This window comes from Amblyraja radiata, chromosome 45 (assembly GCF_010909765.2).
Source record: "Amblyraja radiata isolate CabotCenter1 chromosome 45, sAmbRad1.1.pri, whole genome shotgun sequence".
Classification (NCBI taxonomy): domain Eukaryota; kingdom Metazoa; phylum Chordata; class Chondrichthyes; order Rajiformes; family Rajidae; genus Amblyraja; species Amblyraja radiata.
Window position 1 is genome coordinate 2,102,944 of NC_046000.1, and position 13,448 is coordinate 2,116,391.

Consider the following 13,448-nt stretch of genomic DNA (forward strand, 5'->3'; position numbering starts at 1 on the left):
TGGCAGGATGCTAAGTTATGTTGATGCATAGACAGACCGAGGGGTTAAAATCCAAAGTTCCTTGAAAATTCCAATGCATTAGATAGGCTGATGAAGAAAGTATATGGCATCCCTGCCTTCCTATGTCATGGCATAGAATATAATGGATAGGATGTTATGCAGCAACTTTACAAAACACTAGTTAATCCACATTTGGAGTATTTGTGCCATTCTGCCTCTCTTCTCCTTCTGTGGCACGAGAAAGGATGTGGTTGTACTGGAGAGAGTGTAGAGGACATTCCCCATGATCTGGCATGGACTGGAGAACCTTATCTATGAGGAATTATTGGAGCCGCTGGTCTTGTTTTCCCTGCAGTGAAGGAGATTGATTACTAACCAGATAAAAGTATATAAACCAGTGAGAGGCAATGACAGGGTAGAACATCAAAATCTATTTCCCATGCCAGGTGTGTCAAAAACAAGAGAGCAGAGGTTTTCTAGACAGGGAAAGGTTGACATTTGAATCATGGCACCAGAGAGAGGTTGTGGAATCAGGCACGGTCTGCATGTTGAAGAGGCATTTAGACAGGCAGTCTGAAGAAGGGTCTCGACCCAAAACATCACCCATTCCTTCGCTCCATGGATTCTGACTCACCCGCTGCGTTTCTCCAGCTTTTTGTCTACCTTAGACAGATAGTTAAATAGGCAAGACCTACAGGGCACAGTCAGATGGGATTTATGTAGATGGGCAAAGATGTGGGGATGGACGGAGAGGGCTGAAGTTCCTATTTCTGGGCTGCAGCACTCTATCGCTCTGCAATTGTCCATTTTTGGAAAACGGAAGCATGTTGTCTGAATTGTGAGACATGACAGAGATCTGGGATTCAGAGAGTTCTTGGGTTCCTGGTGCCTGATTTTCAACGGCTCATTCGCCAGGTACAGAACCAATCTGGAAACCAAACAGAATGTTATCTGATGAAGGATCTCTGGCCTGAATCATTAACACTGTTTAATCTTTCACAATGACTGCTTCCCCAGAAACTATGCAGACTGAAGGGCTGACCTCAAAGTTACAGAAAATCATGAGGGTCGGAGGGAATGTGGATACACAGTCTTTGTCCGAGGGTTTCAGAATCTAAAAGTATTAGGCAAAGGTTTAAGGTGAGAGGGGACAGAGTTAAGGGACACGTGAGGGGCAAGATTTTTCAACAGAAAGGGATGTGGGTTTATGAGACAAGCTGACAGATGAGACGATAGAGGCAAGTAGAATTAAGGGCCAAAGGTTGGCAAATGTGACACCCTCACGAAGGCCCTTGCTCAGTATGGACGTTGGGCTGAAGAACCGGTTTCTGTGCTTCACAACTCCAGTAAATGCTGCCTGACCTGCTGAACGTTTTCAGTTCTCTCGGAAAGTTTTCGGCAAAAATCCCACACGGTCACGGGGAGAAGGTACAAACTCCGACAGACAGCTCCCGTAGTCGTGATCGAACCCAGGTCTCCGGCGCTGCAAGCGATCTACCTCTACACCCATTTCCTTATTATTCTGAATAATCAGTTTCTTTCAACTTTATATTAAATCCACTTTAATTCTCCCCCCTCTATATAAATCATATGCGGTGCGGATTTACTGCCGAAGCTAAGGTAATTCAGCTCTTCTACACACTGCTTTATCGAGATCTGAATATTTTATGATGTTTGTGCATCCAAGATGGTTGATTTGCACATTGGCGCATAGTGTGACAAATCAGGTTGATCTGAGGAGTGAAAACATGGCATCTGTGTGACCTGCAAGTTTATCCCAAGACTGTGTCAGTGACAGGATTGAGTACAGTTGTTGACAAATGCTTTAGTGCCCGACGGCTGCTGGCAGTGGGACTCACTGGGAACTTGTGTCATGGCCGTGCTGTTGATGAGAAGCGACAACTCTGATGTGAATGTGAAATGTAGGACATGGTGGAAAACTCAGCAGGTCAGACAGCATCTGTGGAAAGAGAAATGGCTGACATTTTAACTCTGACATGCTTGATTGGAACAGAGGAAGAAATAAATGTGTCTCAGCAGCAGAGAGGGCTGGGGAGGGCAGTGGGTGGAACAGAGTGAAGTTCGCTGATAGTTGCACCAGGGCTACTCAGTAGTTAATCTAGTGATGCAGGGGGCTGGGATCCACAGTGACTCTGATCAGGTGGGCTATGTAGAAAATGGGATAGTAAAATCCAGTGGGATGAGTAGACAGGGACAGGAGGGGAATCTCGTGAAGGGCCGGTGGGGTTGACTGCATTTACTTGAATGAAAGGAGTCTCACGGGTAAGATGGGTGAGCTGGGATATCCTGGAGGGATCGACTCATGGAACTTTATGGTTAAAACTTGGGAATAAGAAATGGACAATCACTATGATGGGATTATACTGTCTGCCTCTCAATAGTCATCATGCATGAGGAGACCAGACATGTAGGCTGAATGAGGAAGGATGTGAAATCAATGTGTTTGTAGTCGTGGGTAATTTTAACTGTTGGGTGGGAAAAGCAGTGATGTTGCAACAGAAAGCAACATCCAGGTCTGTGCTACTAGGACTGGTTCTGTGGCACAGTGGGGATCAAAGATCTTATAGCGGAGCGCTATAGAATCTTTGGTGGGGATGAATGAGACCAGTCAGGCGACAGTGATAGGATACTTGATAGTCAGGGGAAAAGAAGGAAATTCTGTGAGGATAGGAAGAGGAAGATGGGACTGATGAATGCATAACTGAAAAGTTGGAGCAGGGAGTCAGATTATTGGATTATAGGGATCTTTTCTGCAGCAGCAGTGACCTGCACAAGAGGGACGGGTTACACCTGAACTGGAGGGTGACCAATATTCTGGCGGGCAGATTTGCTCAGGATACCAGGGAAGATTAAATCACATTTATTTCAGTAAATGTGGCCGGACAAATATGATCCTCGAACACTGGACGTGAATAAGTACATGGGATTGGGATATTACAGCCGCTGCAGAAATATAGTTAATGGAGGGTCGGGCTGGTAGCTTAATGTTCCAGGGTACCAGTGCGATAGGCGAGATGGAGCAGAAGTAAGAGAGGAGAGGTAGTTGAGTTTTTGATGAGGGGGAACATCACGCAGTTATCTAAGATGAAAATATTGAGGATTTATGAATGGAACATTGAAATATGGGGGTGATCTTGTTGGGAATTAGAGCAAAATGCAGAAAGATTGGAGAAAGTTCCAAGAATAACAAAGGCTGTGAAGTGGATTTTACGTTTCTGGATATAGACTAGGATTGAGGCTTAGAGGGGGTGGGCAAAGCTTAAACTATTCTTGTGAAATAGGGCAAGTGTCTGAAATGTAGGTGGGGAGGCACTTTAGTTCTATTTGTGTTAATATAGTTATGTAAAAACACAGAACTGCTCCACAAGCTAAAGTTATATAGTTATTCTGTTGTGCTGCAGCAAGTAAGAACTTCATTGTTCTTTCTGCGACATCTATACTATTACTAAAATTCTCAAAATGAGTTGTTGGCCTGCACTGTACTTGAAATGGAAATGAAATGGGTTGTTGGCCTTGCACTGTGCTCGAAATGGAAATGCAATGAGTTGTTGGCCTTGCACTGTGCTCAAAATGGAAAGGAAATGAGTTGTTGGCCTTGCACTGTGCTCAAAATGGAAAGGAAATGAGTTGTTGGCCTGCTCTGTGCTTGAACTCAGTTGTTGGCCTGCACCGTGCTTGAACTCAGTTGCTGGCCTGCATCGTGCTTCAACTCAGTTGTTGGCCTGCACTGTGCTTGCTCCAAAGGTCACGCTCATTTCGGAAGTCCCGCTCACTCCAGACTTCCTGCTCAGTGGAGAGGTTGCGGTCATTCCGGAAGCCACGCTCAACCACATGAATAAATTCAAGAGAGTTTTACTGTCATATATATGTTGTGTGTGTGTGTGTGTGTCAGTGATGGAGGGTGTGAGTGGTTGTGAGAGATGGAGGGTGTGTGTGAGATTGGGGTGTGTGTGTGAGCCCACCAACCGTAAGTGAGTGAACTGCCAGCCGTGGCACACACACACACACACATGCACACGCACACCTGAGTGAATGAGCTGCCAGCCCACCAGGCCTGAGTAACTGAGCTGCCAGCCCACCAGGCCTGAGTGACTGAGCTGCCAGCCCAAGAATCCATTCGGCCAACAATATTGGAATTGGTGGAGAGGTGGAATATTGCGTTGGGGGACCAGCCCTCCCATGTGAACATGGGACCCAACGGGTCCCACTTAGGATGACAATAAAACACTCTTGACTCTTCTGCATGACCAGTGAAAGTGGATTGGGAGCAGTGGCTAGAAGGGGAAACGATCTGGTGTGTGGGAAGCATAAACAGTGAGGGAGTACGAGGTCGGAGTCAGCAGGTCCCCGTGAGATAAATAAGCAAATGTGCTTATCTTGGTTTAGTTCTAACTCTCTCTCCATCCCTCCCCCTTCCTTATGATTCCTTGTCACCTTAGCTAACAACGAACCATTCTAATTTCCTTATCATCGTCTGCTTTGAACTATAATTTTACCCCACGATATCTCCAGACTCCCTTTCCCCTGACCTTCAGTCTGAAGAAGGGTCATGAGTTGAAACATCACGCATCCTTTCTCTCCAGACATGCTGTCTGACCTACTTAGTAGCTCCTAAATTTAGTGTCTATCTTTGATGTAAACCTGCATCTGCAGTTCCTTCCAACGCACCTAATCTGCTGTAGTCTGGTCGACTGGTACATTCTGAATGGGCCAGACAATACAACTGAAAGAGTAAGGAAGATAGATGGCAGGCAAACTTGGTCAGACTGATATCAACACGAGGATTCAGCATAGAGTCCTACATGCTGCATTGTGCACAGGTGATAGATGATGTGTTGTCCCTTGAGCTGTGGAACATTTCTAGATTTAATAAGTCATAGAGCTTTATAGCACAGAAACAGGCCGCCTGGTGCACCTTGGCCATGGCAATCATGTCTGCATTCTGGGTCAGTTCCACTTGCCCACATTTGACCCTCAGCTTCTTATCCCTTCCTATCCCAATATTGGTCAAAATATATTTTAAACATTGTAATTATACCCGTTTCCTCAGCAGCTCATTCCAGATATGAAGTACTCTCAGTTAAAATGTTGCCCTGATGTCCCTTTTAAATCTCTCTCACTCTCTCACCTTGGGCCAATAATTCTTGTTTTAGAATCCTTTATCCTGGGGAAAATAAACTGAGTGTTCAATATCCATGCCCCTCATGATTTATCACACTTTATTTAGGTCACCCCTCGACCTCCTATGCTCCCAAATCAATCCTTGCCTATCCAGCCTCTCCTTATAATTCAAACACACAAGTCCCCGAAACATCTTGGTAAACCTCTTCTGCACCATTTCCAGCATAATGGCATCCTGCTACAGCTGAGCAACTAGAACTACATACACTATTCCAGGTGTAGTCTCACCAATACAAAGCTGCATCATGATATCCAAATATTTGTATTCAATACCCTTCCCATTGAAGGCAAGTATGGCAAAGCCTTCACCACACCATCCATCTTACGATGTTCTAGAAACCATGCACCTGTAATCCGAGATCTCTGTTCTGCAACATTCTCCAGGGTTCTACCATTTATTGTGCAAGTCCTACCCTGGATTTGCATATCAGTGTGCAACACCTCACATTTGTCAGAGTTAAATTATATTTGTCATTCCCCACCAAACCAAACTTCCTGTGTATGATGTGCACAGCCTAAAGTTGGCATTTAATACCATCATCCTCTCCATGCTGGTTACCAAGCTCTCAGATCTGGGTCTCTGCGCATCCGTCTACAATTGGATCCTCGAACTGATTGTGGACTTAGGGAGGGGTAGGATAGGGACTCACAATCCCGTTTATATCAATATCATATGGTGAAAGGGTCAGGAACATCAAATTCGTGGGCGTGCATATTTCCGAAGATCTTTCCTGGTCCCAGCACACTGATGAAATAATAAAGAAAGCACATCAGCGCCTCTACTTCCTGAGAATATTACGGAGAGTCGGTATGACAGAGGACTCTCTCGAACTTCTAAAGGTGTACAGTAGAGAGCATGTTGCCTGGTTCGGCAACTTGAGCAACCAGCAACGGAAAAGAATGCCCCTTCTCGCTCACAGAGTCTCTCACCTGTTTTGGGCAGAATTTCTGGCAGTTTCCCACCAGGCCTGAGTGACTGAGCTGTCAGTCTACCAGACCTGAGTGACTGAGCTGCCAGCCAACCAGGCCTGAGTGACTGAGCTGCAAGACCACCAGGCCTGAGTGACTGAGCTGCCAGCCCAAGAATAAATTCGGCCCACAATGTCCATACTAGCCCTCTGGCAACCAGTCCCTTCGGCCCAAAACACCCATACTAGCGTTCCAGAAAGCCCCCTCCCCACTGGCCACCAATATTGGAATTGGTGGAGAGGTGGAATATTGCGTTTGGGGACCAGCCCTCCCGTTTGAACATGGGACCCAACGGGTCCCACTTCGTCTAGTATCCCTATAAACCTTTCCTATCCATGTAAATGTAGTGTCACGCCACAGATACTGGAGCTTGGTGTGACGCGAATGTAGTCAGTGGAAGCGGCTTCTGATTGGGGGAGCGAGGGATTGCAATGTTTCACCGCAGATATCCAATCAGAAGGTTTATAGCGAAGTGTGATTCATGTCTCCGACCACCCAATGACGATCCGCTCCTGCTCCATCCCTCATTAGCATAGGGTGACGCCGCTGCCTATTTAATCCGCACTCCGACTCCGAGCTGGTCACTTCCGTGTTTGAAATCCACCGAGGAAATGCCTGATCCGTCGAAAACCAAAGATGCTGTAGGATCTTTGCCGAAAACAGCCGCCAAGAAGGGCGCAAAGAAAGCTTTGCCGAAATCCGCAGGCAAAGGGGGCAAGAAGCGCAGGAAGTCGAGGAAGGAGAGTTACTCCATCTACATCTACAAAGTGATGAAGCAGGTTCACCCGGACACCGGCATCTCCTCCAAGGCCATGGGCATCATGAACTCGTTCGTGAATGATATTTTCGAGCGTATCGCGGGCGAGGCTTCCCGCCTGGCGCATTATAACAAGCGGGCGACCATCAGCTCCCGAGAGATTCAGACCGCCGTGCGCCTGCTTCTTCCCGGGGAGCTGGCCAAGCACGCCGTGTCGGAAGGGACAAAGGCGGTGACCAAGTACACCAGTTCCAAATAAAGATCCACACATTGTTAAAAAAACACCCAAAACCCAACGGCTCTTTTAAGAGCCACCCACATTTTCGCAGAAAGAGTTGTACTAATGTTTCGACATTGAATCGCAGAAGAATTGTTTCAGGATATTTTTGTTTGCCGTTCTGTTTAGTGATGAAATGTTCCGATATACGCGGGATATTCCCGGTATCCATGTTGCGTTCCTGTCCGTCAAACAGAAGTAAAACTCACGTCAGCTTGTCCCAGTCATCATAAGCCAGAGTCAGAAGAAGGGTTTCGACCCGAAACGTTGCCTATTTCCTTCGCTCCACAATGCTACTTCACCCGCTGAATTTCTCCAGCATTTTTGTCTACCCAGTCATCATAAATTGTGCCCACGGCCAGCCGATTAGTGCTGTAGTTGCTGTTTTATTGTCTTCATCTCAATAAGTGTACTGAATTGCATTTCTACTCGGCAATTCGTCCAGTCTTTCAAGGAGGAACATTACAGTCGCCCATATTCCGATTTTTGTGAAAATGAACCAGTCGATAATCCGAGACCGTTTACATAGTGACCGCTCGCTAATTGATGCCGAGGATCATATTTTGTAATCGGTTACCGGCCCAAATAAACCGTAAATTAAATGTGTTGTGCTGTATTGCCCGGGGTTCAAGGTGGTCAACAATCAAGAGTATTTAATTGTCATATGTACCGTGAGCGGAACAATGAAATTCTTACTCGCTGCAGTATAATTAACATCTTAACGCAATGCACTTACATAAAAAATGATAATGAAAAAAGCAATGATTATGTGATGTAGCAAATTGTATTGACATACAGATTTATAGTTTGGCGACTATTTCAAAGGTCGAGTTTTGGAGGGACTGGCAGATATTTTCAGCGCTTTTCTGTTGTGGATTTTGATTGGTAGATAAAACAGTTCTGTGATTGGGTCATTCTTCACACCAATGAGATTATGTCCTTTTTCACCAATCACCAGCGGTTCTCTGGATTCCTCAAACAGGTATAAGAAAGGCGAGTCTGTGATAATTTTCTCATTCTGCGTGTACAAAACATCAGGAGATGTCTGGACGAGGAAAAACCAGCGGCAAAGCTCGGGCCAAGGCCAAGTCTCGCTCGTCCCGGGCTGGACTGCAGTTCCCGGTCGGTCGTGTTCATAGGCACTTGAGGAAAGGCAACTATGCTCATCGGGTGGGTGCAGGAGCCCCTGTCTATCTGGCTGCTGTGCTCGAGTATCTGACGGCTGAAATCCTCGAGCTGGCCGGCAACGCGGCCCGGGACAACAAGAAGAGCCGCATCATCCCCAGACATCTGCAGCTGGCCGTCCGCAACGACGAGGAGCTCAACAAGCTGCTGGGAGGGGTGACCATCGCTCAGGGCGGTGTGTTGCCCAATATCCAGGCCGTGCTGTTGCCCAAGAAAACCGGCGCAGCGGGCAAGTAAGCGAGAAAAACTCAACATAGTGACCCAAAGGCTCTTTTCAGAGCCACTCACCATGTCTGTGGAAGGGCTGAACATCGATTATGCTTAGTGCGGGACAAGTGTGCCTTGTCGTTGTCGAAAACCGACTGCACATTGAGTTGTCTACACGGTGGCGGAGCGGTAGACCAACTGCCTTACAGCGCCAGAGACCCTGGTTCGATCCCGACTACGGGCGCTTCCCTGTACACAATTTGTACGTTCTCCCCGTTTCCTCCCACACTCAAAAGACGTCCAGGGTTGTAGGTTAATGGTTTGATATAAATGTTTAAAAACATATGTTTTTCAAACACTTATCATTTGTAGGATAGTATTCTTGTGTGAGGATCGCTAGTCGGTGCGGACTCGCTGGTCCGAAGGGTCAGTTTCCGCGTTGTACCTCAAAACTAAACATGAAACAGCGGTTGGCTGATGCGGGAAGATACATTTACGCAGATATTCCTCAGAACATTGGCAGCGACCTACAGTAAGAGATCCTCCTCGAAACCAATTCCGTTTCCCTCTCACCTACAGAACAATTAATGCAGCAACACTAACATCGACTCAAGGTTTCTCTTCGAAAACAGCGACTAATATCCAGCCTCGGGCAGAGCTGAATTCCGTCAGTTTCGCTAGTGGATCAGTAAATCCGCACCGCATACGATTTATGGGGACATTAAAATCGATATAAATTGATGGAAACGATATTATGATAACATTTGCCTCTGTTCTTGTTTGCACTGAAATTGGCCGGCAATCACACTGCAGTCTTTTCTCCGATTGACTGAGCTCCGACCGCCGGAGAGAGGAGAGAAGCAGCGAGAGCTAATATTGGCTGGAAATAAGTGAGTCAATGGGAAAGAAGATTTAAAAAGAGCACCAAAGGCCCAGGTTCAAGTAATTTACTAATTAGCCGTGAATTAGGTGTGTGTGTGTGTGTCTGTGTCGGTGTGTGAGAGTCTGTGTGAAGTGGAGGGTGTGTGTGTAATCAACAAATAGTACAAATAATATAGTATTTCGTTATGTTTAATAGCCTGATGGCTGTCAGGAAGAAGCTGTTCTTCAATTTGGATGTTACAGTTTTCAGTTTACAAAAGTCGGACTCCAGAAGTCGGGCATAAGTCAGCCCACAAGCTGTGATTCAGTCTGAAAGTCCAGAGGCCATGAGTTGGTCAGTCAGTCCAGAGACCATGAGTTAGTCCCAAGGCAGTTAGTCCCCCCCACTCCCACACACACACTAGCATCCCCACCTCAACATAGAAACATAGAAACATAGAAATTAGGTGCAGGAGTAGGCCATTCGGCCCTTCGAGCCTGCACCGCCATTCAATATGATCATGGCTGATCATCCAACTCAGTATCCCGTACCTGCCTTCTCTCCATACCCTCTGATCCCCTTAGCCACAAGGGCCACATCTAACTCCCTCTTAAATATAGCCAATGAACTGGCCTCGACTACCCTCTGTGGCAGGGAGTTTCAGAGTTTCACCACTCTCTGTGTGAAAAAAGTTCTTCTCATCTCGGTTTTAAAGGATTTCCCCCTTATCCTTAAGCTGTGACCCCTTGTCCTGGACTTCCCCAACATCGGGAGCAATCTTCCTGTATCTAGCTGCCCTCCGCCTAGCTATAGGATGCTCCCCCTCCTGAAGCCGCCCCCAACCCTAGCTCTTTTTTTAATCAACAGCAAATAGCCATCAAGAGGCGGTGGGCAGCAGAACACAACAAGAAATAACAATCATTCTCATCTTTAATTGTTCTTATATTTTAAGAGTAATTCACAATTTAAACTTTAATAAATCATTTTTTCCACTTTTCATGTCTGCGTGTTCTTCATCACAATGGGAACCTAATAGGCAGGAATGGCTGCTCTGTGGGAGATCCGCTAAGAGTGCATGGGGGGAGGTTGTAGGGAGATGGACTGAATGTGTGGGGGGAAGGGGAATGGCAAGGAGCAGAGTGGGGGGGATGAAGGGAAGAGGGGTAGCTGAATGAACTGCCAGCATACCAGGCGTTAGTGACTGCACTGCAAGCCCAACAGCCATGAGTAAGTGAACTGCCAGCCCACGAGTCGTGAGTAAGTGAACTGCCAGCCCACCAGCTGTAAGTGACTGAACTGCCAGTCCACCAGCCATAAGTGACTGAACTGCCAGCCCAATAATCTATTCAGTCCACCCTCTCCACCTTCTCTCTCACAGTCTGTCACCTGTTTTAGGCAGAATTTCTGGCAGTTTCTCAGCTGCCAGCCTGGCAGGTCCGAGTGACTGTACTGCCAGGCCTCAGTGACTGAGCTGCCAGCTCAAGAATCCATTCGGCCCACAATGTCAATACTAGCCATCTGGAAACAAGTACCTTCGGCCCACAACACCCATACTAGTGCAACAGAAAGCCCCCCCCCCCCCCCCCCCCCCCCCCCCCCACTGGCGAGCAATATTGCAATATTGGAATTGGTGGTGAGCTGGAATATTGCTTTGGGTGACCAGCCCAACTGGTTCCACTTAGTCTAGTGCATTATAAATGTGTGAATGTGGTTTAGCCACTGCACCCTTCACTTGATCCCGATCCATTTACAATACAGACTGCGAGTGAATTAATTATCTGATAGGAGTTTCTGGGAATGTAACCTCCCATTAATTTCACCTGGTAACCATTGGAAACAAATATGATTCATGGAACATAACAGCAGTTGGATTTTTGTGCGAAGGGGATTAAGTTATGGACAGGTTATTATTCATAAACCGGGGTCAAATCCTCACTTAGGTGTAAAGGTTGGTTCAGTGAAAGGACCGAGAACTTGTAGTGATCTTGATAAGAAGAGATTTCAGGGGACTTACAACACAGGAGGTTACAGTTAATACATCATGTTCACCACAGCAATTAAACCACATTCAATTCAATTCAATTCAACTTTAATGTCATTGCACAAATACTAAGTATGGGTACAACGAAATGCAGTTTTGCGTCAGTCCGTAGTAGTAGTAGTGCATATAGAAATTAAAAAAAAAGAAGATACAGAATAATCAAAAATACAGAATAATTAAACAATGGGGACGGAGGGACCGGAGAAATCTATCGGCGGGACTCCGAGTTCAGCAATGTGATGGTATAATTGTAGAAGCTGTTCCTCATCCTACTGGTACGAGACCTGAGGCTCCTGTACCGCCTCCCTGATGGGAGGAGGGCAAACCGTCCATGGTTGGGGTGGGAGGGGTCTTTAATGATCTTCCCAGCCCGTCTCAGACACCGTTTTCGGTGGTGGGCATCCATGGCAGGGAGCGGAGCACCGATGATGTGCTGCGCGATTTTCACCACCCGTTGTAGTGCCTTCCTGTCCGCAACAGTGCAGCTGCTGTACCACACCGTGAAGCAGGTGGTCAGGATGCTCTCGATGGTACAGCGGTAGATGTTGGTCAGGATCTGGGGGGACAGGTGGGCTTTCTTGAGCCTCCTCAGGAAGTAAAGGCGCTGCTGTGCCTTTTTGATCAGCTTGGAGGTGTTGAGGGACCAGGACAAATCCTCCGAGATATGTACCCCGAGGAATTTGTAGCTGGAGACGCGCTCCACCTCAGTCCCGTTTATATGGATGGGGGTATGACTGCCTCCTCTGACCTTCCTGAAGTCGACAATAATTTCCTTCGTCTTCTTGGAGTTGAGGACGAGGTTATTGTTGGCACACCAGGTTGTCAGGTGCTGGACCTCCTCTCTGTAGGCTGACTCATCGTTGTCACTGATCAGTCCCACCACCGTGGTGTCGTCAGCAAACTTAGTGATGGCGTTGGATCCGTACTTAGGGATGCAGTCGTGAGTGAAGTGGGAATAGAGGAGAGCGCTGAGCACACAGCCCTGTGGCACGCCGGTGTTCAGTGTTATAGTGGAGGAGGTGAGGTTGTTGACCCTGACAGACTGTGGTCTGTTGGTGAGGAAATCCAGTGTCCAGTTGCAGAGGGAGGTGGAGATGCCAAGTCCGCTGAGTTAGGTGATCAAGCTGGCGGGGATGACAGTGTTAAAGGCAGAGCTGAAATCAATGAACAGCAACCTGATGTAGGACTTGTTGTTGTCCAGGTGGGTCAGGGCAGAGTGTAGGGCCGCCGATATGGCGTCCTCTGTAGACCTGTTGGCCCGGTAGGCAAACTGATGGGGGTCCAGTGTGGGGGGGAGGCTGGCTTTGAGGTGAGCCAAGATCAGCCGCTCAAAGCACTTAGCAATGACAGGGGTGAGTGCCACTGGGCGGAAATCATTGAGACTCCCTGTGGCTGACTGTTTGGGCACTGGCACGATGGTTGATGTCTTGAGGCAAGTGGGGACAACACCCTGGGCCAGTGAGAGATTGAAAATGTCGGTGAAGACTGGAGATAGTTGTCCAGCACATGCCCTAAGCACCCGGCCAGGGATGCCATCGGGGCTGGCAGCTTTGCGCTCATTCACCTTGCTCAGTGCATCTTGTACAGCAGAGGTGGAGAGATTGAGGGGTTGTTCATTCGGGGGTGGAGCAACTTTGAAAGCTGGGGTTTTGTTGTCCCGGTCAAAGCGAGCATAGAAATGGTTTAGCTCGTCAGGAAGGGTGGCGTTGTCTGGGGGAGGGGTGTTAACTTTATGGTAATCGGCAAGGGATTTGATTCCTTGCCACATGCGCCTGGGGTCAGAGTTGTTTTGGAAGTGCTCCTCAATCCGCCGTTTGTGATTGAGTTTGGCATTCCTAATTCCCATTTTCAGATTGGCCCTGGATGAGCTGTATCCCTCAGCAGTACCTTGTTCATATTAATCTGCTCTATATGTAACGTTGTGGGTGAAATATTTGGAGACAGAGAC

The 13,448-nt window shown here is 47.4% G+C and overlaps 2 protein-coding genes across 2 annotated transcripts; both read left to right on the plus strand.

Moving 5' to 3' along the window:
* Positions 1–6,756: 6,756 nt before the first annotated feature.
* LOC116968538 (histone H2B-like) lies at positions 6,757–7,246 on the plus strand. Its single transcript, XM_033015306.1, has one exon. The coding sequence runs from the start codon at positions 6,783–6,785 to the stop codon at positions 7,185–7,187; it is 405 nt and encodes a 134-aa protein (XP_032871197.1). The 5' UTR covers positions 6,757–6,782; the 3' UTR covers positions 7,188–7,246.
* Positions 7,247–8,119: 873 nt separating this feature from the next.
* Positions 8,120–9,461, plus strand: LOC116968553 (histone H2AX-like). Its single transcript, XM_033015323.1, has one exon. The coding sequence runs from the start codon at positions 8,247–8,249 to the stop codon at positions 8,625–8,627; it is 381 nt and encodes a 126-aa protein (XP_032871214.1). The 5' UTR covers positions 8,120–8,246; the 3' UTR covers positions 8,628–9,461.
* The last annotated feature ends 3,987 nt before the right edge of the window (positions 9,462–13,448 follow it).